Raw genomic sequence first — 18,380 nt, 5'->3', positions numbered from 1 at the left:
AATTCCATTGCTATTGATATTTTTCAGGATTTTTTTACTGGATGGAATCCCATTTTTGATATCAGGAATGGGTATTTCTGCAAGTAATTAAGTATTTTTGTTAATCAAGAATTTACGTTTTTTTAAATCAAGAATTTTCGTTTTTATTTTTTTTTTTACTTTTAAAAAGAAATTGCGTATTCGCTAGCAGTAATTCCATTGCTGATATCAAGAATTTGCATTTTAACTAGTAAAAAATATTATTTTTATACCAATTCATGATACAAATAATTACATTGTAGCAATAGTACAAATCTCCATTGCTGATGTCAACAATTGAATTAGAACTAGCAAAAATGCTAATTCTTGAAATCAGCAATGGAATTACTACTAGTGAAAATTTTCATTTTTGATATCAGTAATTAGTGTTTCACCAGAGAAGACGGTAATTATTTATCAAAAATGAAAATAACTCACGTAAATACACATAAATTACTAGTAAAAATAATTATTTATCGATAACTGCATTTTCAATAGTAGAATTTCACAATGATTTGCACAAAACACAAACTCAGCAATAAAACATTGTTACTAGTGCAAATGTCCATTCCTGATATCAACAATTGAATTACAACTAGTAAAAATGCTCATTTTTGATCTCTGTAATTCGTTTAATCACTAGTGGCAATATTGACTTCAGTTATCTATAATGTTACAATCACAAGTAACATATCTTTATCTAATCTAACATGCTGAAATACATTTTACACATTTCAACAATTAGCATTTTTAGTACTAATTCAATCGGCAATTTTATTTGTACAATTAACAATGCAATTAATGATAAAATTATTATAATTTGTACTAGTAAGAAGTACTTCACAGAAATGTGAAATTGGAATATCAATTTATAGTAAAGAGTGAATGAGCGATCATTGTGAAATTAGTTAAAATTTAATTACAGATTCAAGAACTAGGATTTTTTTACTAGATGAAATCCGATTTTTGATATCAGGAATGGGTATTCTGCAAGTAATTATTTATTTGTTTTTAATCAAGCATTAGAAGTTTTTTACTAATTTTACTTGTTTCAAAAATTAGCATTTTCGCTAGCAGTAATTCCATTGCGGATATCAAGAATTAGCATTCTAACTAGTGAAAATTGATACATTTTTTATATCAATAATTACATTGTAACAATAGCACAAAACTTTATTCCTGATGTCAACAATTGAATTAGAACTAGTAAAAATGCTAACTAACCCTGAGATCGATACTTGGCATGATCAATAGTAGTAATAAGCTAAATAGAATTAGCATTTTAACTCGTGAAAATGAAACCGTTTATCAATAATTAATATCCTACACATGATTAAATGTCTAAAGGGTATGCAATAGAGATGCATTGACACAGTGTCTTCAGGATTAGTAGAATATCTCGCAGGAAACGTCCTCATGCACGTCACATCTCGCCCTGGGCTCGAACTTTAACATGCGTTTTGTGGATACGTTTCTAAGCGTGGAGGTGCCAGAAGCACAAAATACACGGTCACGGTTCAGATCAAGCCTGGTCTTACTGATTACAAACATCGAGCATCACCTCTGATAATTACAGATACAACGGCTGATTGCGAGTCTTTAATACAGATTCATTATTCTACTCGTGTGGAAAGCTGGCTTACACGGGCAGAGTTGATCAATCCATTCACTTGACTATGAGACAGACCTCTTGTTTGATAATGACTTTGATTCCCATAATTGTTTTGCTTTTTCTGAAATGATTCATTAATACTTTGAACTGCAATGCAGCATGCTTAAAGTCCATCACCGGTTACATGTAATATCCCGAGCGTTTGTGGTGGTTATGCTGTAATGCATCATCCATGACCTACTGAACACTGAGAACGTTTGGTTGTCTTCAACCGAGATCATTATGAAATCTGAAGGGCAGCATTGACCATTGACTGAAATCTTCTTTACTGAAACAATCTTCTCCACGTGCTCTCCAATTCTGTCCTGGATTTCACTTTAGAGTTTTGCATCTTCCCTGATCTACGTCATCATCAGTTGGCTCAGAAGGCAAAGGTCAGAGGTGAGAGGTGATGGAGATGACACACATTTGGCAAAGTACCCACGGAGGGATGAAGAAAGACAACAGGGCGTTGAAATAGTGCTACCAGAGACATCAGCTATCTGGAGACAGCTGCGTCTCGATGTCTACCCTGCAGATTGGACACTTCTTATTGGTTCCCAGCCACTGGTCAACACACGCCTGATGGAAGAGGTGCATGCAGGGTAATCTCCTGAGGAAAGAGAATTCAGTAAGAGTTGGAAACAATGCCAAATGCAAACTAGCTTTTAGTGCACAGCTTCAAACTACCTGACGTCTTCTCCATCTTCAAGCATTGAGAGGCAAATGGTGCATTTCTCATCTGTGTCCAGCTCTTCTTCATCCATCTTCAGATCAAGAGGTCTTCTCTACAGACCACACAATCTGTTATTAGTCATTTAATAACCCTTTAATAACCATACTCCTAACCTGACCCGTTACCAACAACCATGAGAACACAAGATCCGATCTTTAGGGACAAAGTGACCACAGACCCCATCACTGGGAAAAGTCAAACAGATGGAGGAATAAAAGGAAGCCTCTTTGTTGGTTTCCCATTTAAAAACTCTCCAGTTTGAAGGTTGTATAGGCCTAATGTACTGGGACTACTTGGATAAGAGAGTTAGACACACTCAGGAACTGAAACTGAAGTCAGGAACATTCTAGTGTTAGTCTGTGGGACATTTGGGAATATTTGATATTTGATTGTCTGTTACAGGATGACCGCAAGTCTGACTGGTTAGAAAAATGACATTCTTCAAAGTAAAAAAATACTAAAGGTCTGCACCAAATTGGGGATCTGGTATCTCAGCGAGTATTGACGCTGACTATCACACCTGGAGTTGTGAGTTTGAATCCAGGGCGTGTGCTGAGTGACTCCAGCTAAGTCTCCTTAGCAACCACATTGGGCCGGTTGCTAAGGAGTGTAGTCTAACATGGGCTAACCTCATCGTGGTGGTGATTAGTGGTTCTCGCTCTCAATGGGGCGTGTGGTGAGTGACTCCAGCCAGATCTCCTTAGCAACCACATTGACCCGGTTGCTAGGGAGGGTAGAGTCACATGGGGTAACCTCCTCGTGGTGGTGATTAGTGGTTCTCTCAATGGGGCGTGTGGTGAGTTGTGTGTGGATCGTGGGGAGTAGCATGAGCCTCCACATGCTGTGAGTCTCCGCGGTGTCATGCACAACAAGTCACGTGATCAGATGCTGCGGATTGACGGTCTCAGAAGCGGAGGCAACTCAGACAGGGTTTTAGACTTTGCTTCTAATTCTTAGTTTGCCGTGTAGAGTGTTACATAAGAAGAAAGTTTTCTGGCATATTTTTTAGATATCTCAACAAAGCAAAACCACCAATTATGGACTTCTCACTTTCTCAGCCTTTCTCCGCTTCTTCAGAATGCAAAGACTGACGCTCTTCGCATGCACAGACATTTGATACGGTATACATGTAATGCACACGTAAAAGAATATTTGTATCAGAATGCAAAGTTTAGGGGACATATAAATATTACATTTGGAATCTGAAATTGGATTTCATTTATTTGAATTGATGAAAATTAGAGCATGTAAACATAGCCAATGATGACTCAAATGGAACAGAATGAAACTCATTCTGTAAAATCTCAGGACTACAATCACGTCTACATGCTAAGGATTGAGATGAGTGACCACGCCACCACGAGGACCTACTAAGTAGTGGGAATTGGGCATTCCAAATTGGGAGAACGGGGGTGGGTCTGTACCAGATTTGGCATCTGGAGCTTGAAAGATCTGGGAGAATTTACAGTTTTTGGGTTATTTGATTGTCTGCTTTGGGAAAACTGTAGTTAGAAAATCTGATCAGTTAGAGAAGACGAAGAACACCATGGCTGGATATACACTTTATTTGGAACACCTGAACATCCACTTATTCATATGATTAATTAGCCAATTGTGTGGCTGCAATGCATAAAATCATGCAGATACGGGTCAGGAGCGTCAGTAAATGTTCACATCAACCATCAGAATGGGGAAAAATGTGAAATCCATCCAACGGTTGCAGAATCTGAATTAAAGGAACCATTATGCCCAAGTAAACCATATAATCCCTGGTCAAGGATATTTCACAGGTGTGGTTTTACCTTTTTATACTTGTGAGGGAAGGTAAACCTCTCTATGGTGGTTTGCAAGGCTCCTCTGTTCACATTCCCCAGTCTGTCCTCCAACTGCAGAAGCTCCTGGAACCAAATGCATGATAAAAACTCAAACAACAGTTATGTTTAAAATATGACAGCACGAGACAATGAGATTGGTGAAGGGCTGATGAGTTTAGAAGAACATTCGTTTAGATGTCACAGTACCTCATAACTCTCCCGTACAGCAGATGCGTGACGAGACGGACTGAGACCTTGAAGAGCCAGCAGATGTAACTGTGGATATGGGTAGTTTCTGATCTCATGAACAACCTGTATAAGATCATGAATAAATGATCCAATGCTAGCAACGCCCTTGCTTTTAATGTACAGGTCAAAGCATTAAAGTCTGTCGTGTGAAAGGTCTCTGATCATTTACAACATATTCCCATCTAGTTAAACTTTGAAACAAAACTCCTCTGAATCATTGCAGTAGGTAGAAAGTTAAGACTGACCACTTGTGCAGAGGATGTGTTTCTGGGGAAGTGATGCAGGCGTTGAGAGGTCAAGTAATGCTGATAATGTTGAGAGAGTGGAGGAACTTGATACTGCGGTAGACCTGGATCAACACTCAAATCCCTGAACGCAACACAGTAGAGAATGATTGAAGGTAATGACGAAGACTCAACGGTCACCAAATATGATGTCGGTTAAATATAGACATACCAATCTGTTCCCTCAGCCAGGTATCGTGGTTGTTGTGGTACTGGAGGCACGTGAATGGATGGTGGATATTCATACGGTGGCCGCAGCGTCTGCGCGTGATGCAGCGGTCTGTCTTGAGCGTGTCTGCTGAGAACAATAACAAAACAGTTAGTCTGTATCAACTGTGTTTTAAACATGTGAGGCCAGAAATCAATTGCAAATGCATGACTTAAATGAGGGACACGTTGGAATTCTGTGACTTATTGACAGCTGTGGTCTATAGACTGGAATATTCTCTAACTGTTCAAGGGTAGCATGAACGACACCATTGTACCTGGGCTGTGGAAGTATTCTCCTGTGCTGGGCCTCCAGGATCTGCTGCTGGATGAGGTATTGCTGGTGTAAAGCCTGAGGTAGGAAGGGTGGGGCTTGGATGTCCTGGAAGGATGGCGCTGGTATGTGGTTGATGGGGGGATGCAACGCAGTGGCAGACTGGTGCGTGGGGCCGAGGTGATGGCTCATCCCGCTCGGAGATTGTCCTAGATGGGGCATTGGGAAATCAACAGGGATCTGGGCCTGAGGGCCTATGTGGAAATGCCGGCAGGAGGTAGCATGACTCTGCTGATGCCTGTTAAAATGAGATCCTGCAACAACACAATGACATCACAGCAAATTAAGAGTGAGATTAAACAGTTCTGCTGGAATGTGAGGGACTCTGAGCTTCATCCTCTGCAGAACAGCCAGAAGTTTCAGAGCTTTCGAAAGTCAATCAGCCCTTGTAGGTGGAATGGAAAATGGAGGATAAAGCTGGTGTGATTTGATGTTGTGCTGGTCTGTGAATGTGGTTTGATTTTGGTTCTCAGACAGCGTTCACTGTAAGTGTTTGGGTTCCGTTAGAAAACTCAAACTGTCCTGTACATACAATAGGAGACCGGAGTGGATCGTGTAAGGTCTCTATGGACTGAACCAAATGATACATTATTAATATATACATTACATATTATTGCAATCAGTAAAAACATCAAACTCATCAAATAGTCATGTGTCATATATTGTTGGAAAGCTCTCAAAGAGTTGAATACAACCTACTCATTTGTTTTACTCACAGATTAAAATATAGCGAGTAACAGCTAAATATATGTCTTTGACAATTATGAAGCTGTTGCTTATATGCAGCATTTTCACTTATAACTTCACGAAGAATAAAAAGAACATACAATACGACATATCATTATTTTGAGTCAGTGATTATCTTTCAATCGAGTCCACACACAAGATAATCAGATGTATAGATCATTAGATAATCCACATGAAGCACAATGTTACATATGACCACCAGGAGATGGCGCCAAATACACGACACAGACTCAATGATGACTCAAATGACAAAGAATGAAACTCATTCTGTGAAATCTCATGACTAAAATCATGTGTGCATGCTATGCAAACCTTTAGTCATTGTTGTGTTTGCATGTGTAATTAGTTCTTATGTACAATTATTATCTTTTATTTGTTTGGAGATGTTTTTGGACACTATGATACATTATATTTGTAATGTTGTAACTTTTGATCGCTTTGTCGTATCAACACAATTTTTTTTTCTCAGACACAGTTGATATGATTGGGAACGAAATGAAAGTATGTGTTTTTGTTTTTTTAAAGCAGTTGCTTATGCTGAGATTCTCAATGTATAAATCTACAGGGGCGGGGCCAGGGGTGGCCATCAAAAATTTCAGGGATGTGTGTTAACAGAACTGTATTCTTAATTCAATTCAATTCTGCCTTTCAATTGGACTGATTTTACTGTAATACGGTAAAAAATGGCTGTTAAGGTAATGAGAACATCACTAAAAACAATGGGAATAGTAAAGTTAAAACATCAACATAACAATATTGAGAAGTGGGTGTTAAAATGTTCACGTGTCCTGAAAATAATGTTACAATGCCTCGTAATCAGGCAACTGCTCTCATGCTCTTGAGCAGTTCTCAAGAGCATGAGAACTGCTCTTAGTGACTACTGAAAGTAGTTAATGGAGTCTCCGAGATAGTTCTCCGATTTCTCGACCACCTGTTCAGCTTTAGTTCGGATCACTGATTTATCAACTCTAACAGCTGAGACAGCAGAGCAAGATCAGAGGGAAATGATTGGCTGATAATGTCGTGGAAGCCCTTAACCACAACCTAAACCCAACAATCAGATTACCGTAGATGTTAGATATATTTTGGACATCCATCATCCTGATAACCATTGTAGAAATTGTAGGAACTCAAAAGGCTTTTGCTCATGTGACAGGGAACAAGACTTGAAGCTAGCATCCTTTTATTATGAGCTGAGATGTGAACATGAATATAGAGCAACAATGACTTTTCCAAGATGTTCCTGACAGTGAAATTGCGGGTGCAAAATCAAACATTTATCCAAGTTAAATTTCCTTGGATCAGGCTGTGGTTCTTCAACTACTGAAAGGTGGATTATAGAACTTTCTGCCCTTTTTGTGGTGTATAACTGCTGGCTATTTAACTATTTATTCGAGTGAAACAGCACACTTTAAGCCATCTTGGTTTTGGAAGTATTTTTCCCCATTCTTTTCCTCCATAGGGATTTCATAAAGTCCTTCATAAAAGCATTGTGCGTCATGAACCAAATTAACCAAGGCTCACAACATTACAAACATTGATTTGAAGCAAAAAAGTATTTGAAAATCAGAAAAAAGACAAAGACTGTGTACTTCACATCCCATGATGCATTGCAAATGACAATCAATGGAAAAATATAAAACTACTGATTTAAAGTTGTTGATTTTAAGTATAGATACAATTTGCTTCATTTTATTGCTAAATATTCAGGTATATACAAATATAAGTCGTTTGAGAGCGACTCGATTGTGTCATTCACGGTGCATCATAGGAGTGGGCGGAGCTGAAGAGCTCTTCTGATTGATCTCTCGTCAGGATTATGGGTAGTGTAGTTCTTCACCAGGAATTCGGCTATTAAACATGATTGAAATAACGAGGACAGATGGCTTAAAAAGAAGCATATGCCATCGATAAACAGCATCAGAGCTCATGGTAGGTCTGTCTTTAAAGGTTTAAAATTAAAAAGCAATTGCCCTATGGGAATTTTACTTGCGGAACTACACTATGTCACACTTCGCCTTTGAAGAAAACATTAACATTATTCATTGTGAGAAGAAAAACGCAAATAAACATAAGTTATACTAGCAGTGTTACATTATTGACACAATTGGTAGAGCTGAACTACGAAGCCTGAATTGACCTTTTGCTAAGCTCCACCTTAAAAGCATTTCTGTCCCATCCTGTCTTAGGAACTGTTGCCGGAGATGCCATTACTCTGACACGCATTTGCAACTTTCCAATGGGAGTCTACGGGAGTAATGGAGAAGGGTGTAGCAGCAGGCATTGCTCCAAAAAAAGACGCAAACTCCAAATCGCCATTAAAGATATATGGAGCCCCGAACCCTTTCCCTATCCTTAACCATGAGTGAAAGTGACGCCCCATTTAGGAATTTTCGAGAAACCCTTTTGGAGTAACCACGCCCCCTACTGGAGGTCTCTGGCCTGCAGCTATACCTACTTAAAGTAATGTGTGTTTGAATAGTTTTAAGTGGGATTTTATCAAAACGGTCCAAAAATTGCTTAGCGAAGGGTCAAATTTATATTGGCAGACACACGGATGCTTCGAAATCAAATATAGAATAAAATGACAAGAGAAAATCATTGACATTGTGCTTATTACACAGAATACGTTGAGCAGTGAACATTTCTCTGCTCTGTGTTGTAGTGGGAGAAGACTCAATCACATTGATGAAATGTGTGAGTATACAGTGGCAATAAAAAGTATGTGAACCCTTCAGAATTAGCTGGTTTTCTGCATGGATTGGTCATGTGATCTCAACTTCATCAGAGTCACAAGTATAGACAAACACAATGTGCTTAAGCCAACAACACACAAACAATTATAATCTTTCATGTATTTATTGAACACATCCCATTAAACATTCACAGTGCTGTGGAGAAAGTACGTGAACCTCTTGGCTAATTAGGGAAAGGGTTACAAAGTTATCTAGAAGAGTTTAGATATTCATCTGTGCACAGTTAGACAAACTGTCTATAAATGGAGATGATTTAGTACTATAGGTACTCTCTCTAGAAGTGACCGTTAGATATTCATCTGTCCACAGTTAGACAAACTGTCTATAAATGGAGATGATTTAGTACTATAGGTACTCTCTCTATAAGTGGCCATTAGATATTCATCTGTCCACAGTGAGACAAACTGTCTATAAATGGAGATGGTTTAGTACTATAGGTACTCTCACTAGAAGTGGCCGTTAGATATTCATCTGTCCACAGTGAGACAAACTGTCTATAAATGGAGATGATTTAGTACTATAGGTACTCTCTCTAGAAGTGGCCATTAGATATTCATCTGTCCACAGTGAGACAAACTGTCTATAAATGGAGATGATTTAGTACTATAGATACTCTCTCTAGAAGTGGCCATTAGATATTCATCTGTCCACAGTTAGACAAACTGTCTATAAATGGAGATGATTTAGTACTATAGGTACTCTCACTAGAAGTGGCCGTTACAGATTCATCTGTCCACAGTTAGACAAACTGTCTATAAATGGAGATGATTTAGTACTATAGGTACTCTCTCTAGAAGTGGCTGTTACATATTCATCTGTCCACAGTTAGACAAACTGTCTATAAATGGAGATGATTTAGTACTATAGGTACTCTCTCTAGAAGTGGCCATTAGATATTCATCTGTCCACAGTTAGACAAACTGTCTATAAATGGAGATGATTTAGTACTATAGGTACTCCCACTAGAAGTGTCCGTTAGATATTCATCTGTCCACAGTTAGACAAACTGTCTATAAATGGAGATGATTTAGTACTATAGGTACTCTCTCTAGAAGTGGCTGTTACATATTCATCTGTCCACAGTTAGACAAACTGTCTATAAATGGAGATGATTTAGTACTATAGGTACTCCCACTAGAAGTGGCCGTTACATATTCATCTGTCCACAGTTAGACAAACTGTCTATAAATGGAGATGATTTAGTACTATAGGTACTCTCTCTAGAAATGGCCATTAGATATTCATCTGTGCACAGTTAGACAAACTTGTCTATAAATGGAGATGATTTAGTACTATAGGTACTCTCTCTAGAAGTGGCCATTAGATATTCATCTGTCCACAGTGAGACAAACTGTCTATAAATGGAGATGATTTAGTACTATAGGTACTCTCTCTAGAAGTGGCCGTTAGATATTCATCTGTCCACAGTGAGACAAACTGTCTATAAATGGAGATGATTTAGTACTATAGGTACTCTCTCTAGAAGTGGCCGTTAGATATTCATCTGTCCACAGTGAGACAAACTGTCTATAAATGGAGATGATTTAGTACTATAGGTACTCTCTCTAGAAGTGGCCGTTAGATATTCATCTGTCCACAGTGAGACAAACTGTCTATAAATGGAGATGATTTAGTACTATAGGTACTCGCTCTAGAAGTGGCCGTCCAGTCAAGATGACTCAAAGGGCACACCGCAGAATGATCAATGAGGTAAAAAAAGACCCCTAGAGTGACAGATAAAGACTTGAAGGAATCATTGGAACTGGTTAGCATCTCTGTTCATGAGTCTACTGTACAGAAAACATTAAACAGGTATGTGTTCATGGCAGGACATCAGGAAGGAAGCTGCTGCTTTCCAACAAAAACATATATGTGCACCTTAAGTTTGCCAAAAACCAGCTTGACACTCCACAACACTCCTGGGAAAATGTTTTGTGGACTGATGAAACTAAGGTTTAATTGTTTGGAACGAACACGCAGCACTACTTTGGCAAAGAAATGGCACCATATACCAACATAAAAACATCATCCCAATGGTGAAGTACGGTGGAGGGAGCATCATGATTTGGGGCTGTTTTGCTGTTTCGGGGACTGGACCGCTTGCCATCATCGAGGGAAAATGAATAAAGTTTATCAAGATATCCTACAGGATAATATCAGGGTGTGCGCTAGCTGAAGATCAGTAGATGTTAAATGATGTAGCAGGACAATAACCCTAAACATCGAAGTAAATCATCTACAGAATGTCTTCAAAAAAAGAAAATCCCCCTTTTGGAGTGTCCCAGTCAGAGTCCAGACCTGAACCCAATAGAGATGCAGTGGAATGACCTCAAGAGAGGCGTTCACACCAGACATCCTAAGAATATGTCTGAACTGAAGCAGTTCTGTAAGGAAGAATAATCCAGAATTCCTTCTGAACGCTGTGCAGGTCTGATCCGCATCTATCAGAGAGGCTTGATTGAGGTTATCGCTGCCAAAGGAGGATCGACCAGTTATTAAATCCAAGGGTTCACTTACTTTCTCCACAGCACTGCGAATGTTTAATGGGATGTGTTCAATAAAGACATGAACGATTATAATTGTTTGTGTGTTGTTAGCTTAAGCACATTGTGTTCGTCTGTACTTTTGACTTTGATGAAGATGAGATCACATGACCAATTAATGCAGAAAACCAGCTAATTCCAAAGGGTTCATTTACTTTTTCTTGGCACTGCAATTTGCCACAGCACACAGTCCGTATCATGTACTGTGAAAATACTTGAATACAGTTTTATGTCCTATTTCGTTCTAAATGGACAAGTATAATCTCATTCGAATGAATGTGAACGCTCGTGAAGACTCTCGTCTCATTTAACGGTTCTCAATTGTTCACACCGCACCTTCAAGAGCATCAGTGACGAGCAGAAATTACGACAGATCAACTCATTGAGGTCTAATGATGACAAAAGTGAGGAAATCAATCTATCTTGGTCACACAGCGGGAGGGAGGAGGTGAGGTGGGGGGAGACAATAAATGGAAATCAGCAAGAAGCACACTGGAGGTTAGGAAAAATACTATATTCTTTATTGAAAAATATTAGTATATGTGGATTTGTGTCATAATAAGTCCATGCAACAAATAAAACAACATTGACCAACAGCAAGGCCCACCATGCTCAGTACAGGGTTAACAGAACAAAAGCAACATCCAAATGAGCAGATGCATCGGCTACAGCACATTACAGTACAGCAGGGTACATCTTTACTACAGAAAGATTACATTGGAGTCTATTCAATGTAGAATCAAAATAATGATAATAATAATGTGATTCATGCACTCAAGTCTATTACCAGAACAAAAGGTAGAGAAACCACAACCAAACAATAGACATTTGCACTCTAATAGAAGATTTCAGTAGCAGCGCAGGACATCAACATCCCTGCCAAATGGATCGCATTTTGGAAGTTGTGCCACTTTGAGACATTCGATTGCCAATTAAAGGTTGCTGTTACTTGAGCAACTTCATCTGGTTTTTAAAGTGTCTGTTGTTTTAGGTGTTTCCTCTAAACATGGAATGATTGTGTCAACTGAGAAGGGCAGAGAGGAATAAATGAAGCATACGTTATGCAGGTGACGGCTTAAAGGAATATTCCGGGTTCAATACAAGTTAAGCTGGCATGTGTGGCATAATGTTGATTACCACAAAAATGTATGTCGTCCCTCCTGTTTTTATAAAAGCACAAATCCAGTGAGACACTTCCAATGCAAGTCAATGGGGTTTAATCTGTAAACATTAAAATACTGTTTCAAAAGTATAGACACAAGACATAAACAATATGTGTGTTAACATGATTTTACTGACATTAAATCACTTATTAACCACATCTGTGTGAAGATATGGACAATTTTACAGCTTGGTTGCCATGACAACATAACGCTGTAAACCCTAAAGCCCCACAATGATGATTTAAACAGCTTTACAGGTCAAATAATGAATACACAATTTAGCTTTTATAACACAATAAGCTTCACATTTCTGCCTTTAAACCCTCCAGAAATTGGCCCCATTGACTTCCATTGTAAGAGTCTCACTGGAACCACGAATCGTACTTTTTTAAAGGAGTGACGAGTCAAAATACATCTTTGTGGTAATCGTCATTATGACCCAAAAGCTGTCGATTGAGCTTAACATGTCCTGAACATGGAATATTATTTTAAGGCTGAAACATTCTCTACACAAGAACGTGAATGGCGTTGCGAGCACTTGGCCATCGCGCGGTACGGTTGAACATGCTAAACGTGCGTACAAACGTACAATGGTGGTGACTGTGGGGATCGAACCAGCAACCTTCTGATGACCAGTTCTGTGCTTTAGCCCACTACGCCACCAGCACCCACAATCTAGTTATTTAGTAGAGACGGACAACTTCTATTAAAATGAATGGGAAGAATTGGAACACCCAGCAATCAACAGATGTAGAAAGGAAGCCCCGCCTTACACCTTTTCGATACAGACGTTGCCTGTCAATCAAACTTGAGAAAGTGATTGACATATCTATACATGTTTTTTTTTTGTTTTTTTTGTCGTAATCCTGGGGTAAAGAAACACAATTTATGATTCCAGTGTTTACTGCTGATTTGAAAACATTTTAAGTTTTTGAGATTTCGGTGTTCCCCCATTCGAGTTGATAGGAGCTGCACTTTCATAACTTGAAATGCCTCCATTGGACTGACTTGCTTTAGCATACTTGCTCCGCAACATTCTCTTCAAACTGTTGCTCCTCCATGACCGTAGTTGAGTTGAAGAAATAGGGTTGGGCAATATGACGATATATATCATGGCGGTGATATTAAGTGTCAACGAGAGAGATTTTGCTATATCGCGTATATCGGTGTATGTAAATATCCATGTGTGTAGCGTGTGTGTATCTATCAGTGGGCAGAGCTTCCCGTGAGACTTGAAGAAACATGGACAGGGTTTTCCGGCATTGAGGCAACACGAATGTTTCACGTGACTGTGGCGTGAGCGGTCTCTGGAGCTCCGAAGTGTGTGCGATTGCAGCAGGCTTTCCGATATTTGTGCTCCAGAGACAGGAGAGCTCAGAGCGGGATCACTCGCACTATATGATCATTGGAGTAAAATCTCCACAGAATGGGACGACTCCCAAACAGATCGAGAAAATGAAGAGGAGCTTGTTTTAACCCTTGTGCGGCCTTCGGGACATTTTGTCTTTTCATTTTTTTTTATATTTTTGGCTGTGTTGATGCACACGGCATACATTTTTGATATTTCAGCCTCAGTTCCTATAATACATCTATAACACATCTATAACACACCGAGTACACAATAGTCACACTCGGGACCTTCAGGACAAAAATGTCCCCAATGAAACCATTAAAACTGCAATATTTCATCTCAGTGCCATTAAAGCATCAAATCATGATTTATATGATATTCTACTTTCATTCCAGAACACTTGCTTCACAATTCAATTTTTTATATTTTCCACCAGATGGCGCCATTTTCCTCATGTTTCTCCTATGGAGCAAATACAAGCTTTTCCCCTATTCACTGGTTACTGTATTATAGAGACCTGCAGGACAACTGAATACATGATGCAGATAAAATGTGTGTGTGTTAAAAATCAACAGTGGTATTATGTAAACAAACTGGCATTTAAAGGGTTAAAATCCTGAAAATGAATGAATATTTGGTAGTTATAATCAGGATATGGAGTGGGGGTGGGGTAGTGGGCTAAAGCACGGAACTGGCAATCAGGAGGTTGCTGGTTTGATCCCCACAGTCACCACCATTGTGTCCTTGAGTAAGACGCTTAACTCCAGGTTGCTCCGGAGGGATTGTCCCTGTAATAAGTGCACTGTAAGTCACTTTGGATAAAAGCATCTGCCAAATGCATAAATGTAAATGCATAAATGATTGATGTTGGTTAAAAACATGTACTAACTGAAAGTGGAAAATAATACTAATATATAATACTATTGTGGCAGTTTTTCTGATGTGGACATATTTGTCCTCAAAAGGACCGAGTAAAATAGTTTTTAATGCACAAGGGTTTAAACAGGTGCGACATGGTGTACAGAGCGGAAAAATTATTTTTCGTTGGATGTTTTATTGCTTTAAGATCTTCCGCTTCTGGAGCAAAGTTTATAATAATAATATTAATATTAATAATACTGGTCCACAACATTTTAAAGTGAAATGTGGCATAATGTTATATTTAGCATTCTGGTAAGGCAGATTTTTGTTTATTTATTTACTTAGACATTGTTTGTCTTAGTTTTAATATATTCAGTATTTAATTCACTGACTGGAATTCCATAAACAGGCATTGCATTATGGTTATTTTATATATAAATACATTTTTGATTTTCCAGAAAACGTTTACGATATCATGATAGATGATTTTGAATATCGGCCACCCCTAAGTTAAAATAGAAAACTCACTGTAACGCGGACAGTTCACACTAATCTCGCTATAGCGCCCCTTGTGGCAACGCGCAGCTGCGTTGTGATACGAATTGCCGACATGTTTCAGAACGCGACGTCACACAGCTTTTTGCCAGAAGCATCAGCGTTCACGTGCTTGCGTAGAGAATGTTTCGGCCCTAAAGGTTTTCCAAACACAGGGAAAGAAATGTGTGTTTAGTGATTACTGAAGCACAAAATGCATCCATTTTACAGGCATTTACATACATGTTGTCTACCAAAAGCTGGATGGGACATACATGACTCACTCGTCTAACGCTACTGATGTGGGTTATAAGTAACTACAGCACTATATAGACAATAGTTGCTCTAAGTGAGTTAGCTCTTATGTTTTAGTGTGTTTTAATTCTCTCAGGAAAGGAGCAGATCTGAGATGTTTGTCGTCTTCTGATGGAAAGAGGAAATGAGGGATCAGAACAGATGATCATTAAAACACAATGATCTGATAATGCAGAATGTAGATTCAGCCTCCATAGACTATGAGACAGGAGATAAGAACAGAAATAAAGCACATGAAATCAAACTATGGGACAGAAGATCAGAAAACAGAAATAAATAAATAAATAAAGTCATGAAATCACCTGGTAAAGTTAGCAGCTCATTTCAGCACAACAGTTTCGTGTGTTTGTACCGCTATATCGGTGTGAATGTTAATTATTCAGAAATAATTTATTTTTATGCACAGCTGATACTCTCAGTCTGATGGTTTCAACACAAACCTAAATATATATATAACTTTTACACTTACATTTAGATTTAAAATGGCTTTAAAAAATAATCCGTTAATTTAAACTGACGTTACTTGAGTTTCCATGTTGTCTTTTAATCTCAGGCCTGATTTAGCATCGTTAGCATTCCGAGGTAACAACAAACCTTATAAATAACACTTAAAACACACATAATGCTCAGATACACGATACAATTAATCGTTAACCTTGAGATAAATACCGAATACCCTTTAAAGTTATTTAAATGCGCTTTAAAGTGAAACATGACGCAAAACGCGTCACTCAGATTGTCTCCAACCTCACAGATCCACTAATAAAACGTGAAATCATCTGATTTTATTGGATTATCTCCCCAGTCTGGACTAATGCAAGCATATAGATCAGTTATGGGTTTAATAAACATGCATTAATCGAGCACAAGGCCGTGATTTGGTCATGAAATAGTGTGATAACGTGTTATAAATACCTCTATTTCTGACTGAGCCGAAGACAGGAAGAACCAGATATCCGACATGAACTAACACCATCCTTCTGATCTTCTGTTTGATGAATATATCGTGTAAACGGAGGAAAAAATCATGTACATTCAGCGGGATCATATGCAGTCACCGCGAGGACAAAGAGCGATTCGCCAACGAATTGTTCAGTTGAATCGGTTCGTTTGAATGACTCGATCGAACCGAAATCAGTTATAAGGGACTCAATAAAAAAAGTGTATGTTGCACTATTGGGAGTAAAACTATGAGGTGGGTGACACGTTGGAACCACAGACAGAATACTTTTTGACGCAAATGGTAATCGTGTTTTTAAACTGTAGGATTCTTTCAGTCCTTTAAGATTGTTGCTTGTCTGACTGTACGATATGAACGCATTGATATCGCCATGGCGCACTGTGCAATATGACGTCACAATGCAGGGGGCGTAGAATACGCGAGGGATGTGGGGACGGATCACCCTTACTTTCAAGTTCTCCCTGCACTTTTTTACAGGGCAAATGTGTTTACGCTGTGTCTTTCATACAGCAAATGTCTAAATGTGTAAATGCAATAGTTCAAATTCACTGGTCAATCACGTTATTAATACATTTTAATAAAAGTTTTTAGTCAATTGGGAGCCGTAAAAGTACATCTTATGTATTTATGTTCGTCTTGCGCTAATTGTGCTAACCCTCACTTTTGAAACGATTGTTAAACCCCTGTCGGACTGCACGATATACATCGTAGCCGACTGTTTTCCCAATCGTCCCGATCGGTGAACGTGACGCGTGTTACAGGAGCGTTGCGGAATAGAAGAAAGGCGAGATTTGCGCGTCCTGGAGGAGTATTTATTTACTTTTTCTGAAGAGCATTTTCGTTGCTCCAATACTACTCCATCACGAGCATAGGCTAACATATAAAAAGAAAGATGGATTTTGTCAAATAGGCCTAAAATAAGACAGCCTGATCGCAAATACAAAAAGTTACAGATGTTGAGAATGAACACGAGTGCGGGACGTAGCCTACGGTAATAATTAGCTACCACAAGCAAATATTAATTATGGAAATAAAATTACATGTGGCCCGAAAAATGACAAACCTCTCCGTTCACATATGTGAAAACAAAAAAGGTGGGTTATAGTACGTCTTTCTCCTCTTTTAGATTAGTAACGGACACTTTCAATTTCGAAAATGTATTTAGGCTAATATAATATCGAGCTAAGGATAATGCACAAACATGACATAGATTTCTATAATTGTTGTATTTGCTGATTTGGATTAAAACATCCCAGAAATACTTAATAATATAAATTGTGCAAACTTTTTATTTTATTAGATTTTTTATATAATTGGAGTGGTGTGAATCTTAACTAAAGAAGTTTACAGACGTTTTAAGTACATTTATTAAAAGTAAAATAGTAATTAATATAAAATATTAAAGAAAATGCAATCATGTATCTATTTTAGTTTTTATATATTTTCGTTTAATTCCGGGAATAATGCTTTCATATTGCAGAAGTGGTACACTTTTCTCCAAGTATTTCTGCTTATTTATTTATTAAAACAATGGGATTTAGTCGCGCGGCGACTGCTTATATGCAATGGTTACCCCATGTGACTCTACCCTCCCTAGCAACCGGGCCAATTTGGTTACCCCATGTGACTCTACCCTCCCTAGCAACCGGGCCAATTTGGTTACCCCATGTGACTCTACCCTCCCTAGCAACCGGGCCAATTTGTTTACCCCATGTGACTCTACCCTCCCTAGCAACCGGGCCAATTTGGTTACCCCATGTGACTCTACCCTCCCTAGCAACCAGGCCAATTTGGTTGCTAAGGAGTCACTCAGCACACCCTGGATTCAAACTCGCGACTCCAGGGGTGATTGTTAT

At 38.6% G+C, this 18,380-nt stretch overlaps 1 protein-coding gene across 4 annotated transcripts; it reads right to left on the bottom strand.

Annotated features, from left to right (window-relative positions):
• Nucleotides 1-1,264: 1,264 nt before the first annotated feature.
• Nucleotides 1,265-16,634, bottom strand: LOC127621425 (E3 ubiquitin-protein ligase RNF165-like). Of its 4 annotated transcripts, none has more exons than XM_052095004.1 (8): nt 16,479-16,634; nt 5,228-5,547; nt 4,925-5,076; nt 4,714-4,837; nt 4,427-4,531; nt 4,208-4,303; nt 2,360-2,457; nt 1,265-2,282 (listed from the first exon to the last, which is right to left on the bottom strand). In XM_052095004.1, exons 1-8 carry the CDS (start codon nt 16,609-16,611, stop codon nt 2,165-2,167), a joined length of 1,146 nt encoding a protein of 381 aa, XP_051950964.1. In that variant the 5' UTR covers nt 16,612-16,634; the 3' UTR covers nt 1,265-2,164. The 4 variants fall into 4 exon arrangements, 3 of the variants coding, with proteins under 3 accessions (XP_051950964.1, XP_051950965.1, XP_051950966.1); XM_052095005.1 differs by having other exon boundaries at nt 4,925-5,050; nt 5,238-5,547; XM_052095006.1 differs by having other exon boundaries at nt 4,925-5,047; nt 5,238-5,547.
• Nucleotides 16,635-18,380: the final 1,746 nt, after the last annotated feature.

The sequence above is a fragment of the Xyrauchen texanus genome, chromosome 27 (assembly GCF_025860055.1).
Source record: "Xyrauchen texanus isolate HMW12.3.18 chromosome 27, RBS_HiC_50CHRs, whole genome shotgun sequence".
NCBI classification, from domain to species: Eukaryota; Metazoa; Chordata; class Actinopteri; order Cypriniformes; family Catostomidae; genus Xyrauchen; species Xyrauchen texanus.
The sequence above is the reverse complement of the archived record's forward strand: the minus strand, read 5'-3'. Positions and strand labels throughout refer to the sequence as shown.

Excerpts from the sequence above, each read along its gene's own strand:
- LOC127621425 (XM_052095004.1), bottom strand. The coding sequence starts at position 16,611 with ATGATCCCGCTGAATGTACATGATTTTTTCCTCCGTTTACACGATATA. Across the intron at positions 5,077-5,227 it reads CACAGCCCAGGTACAATGGT|ACTAACTGTTTTGTTATTGT; the intron begins GTCGTTCATGCT and ends CAGTTGATACAG. Across the intron at positions 2,283-2,359 it reads GAAGATGGAGAAGACGTCAG|GAGATTACCCTGCATGCACC; the intron begins GTAGTTTGAAGC and ends CTCTTTCCTCAG.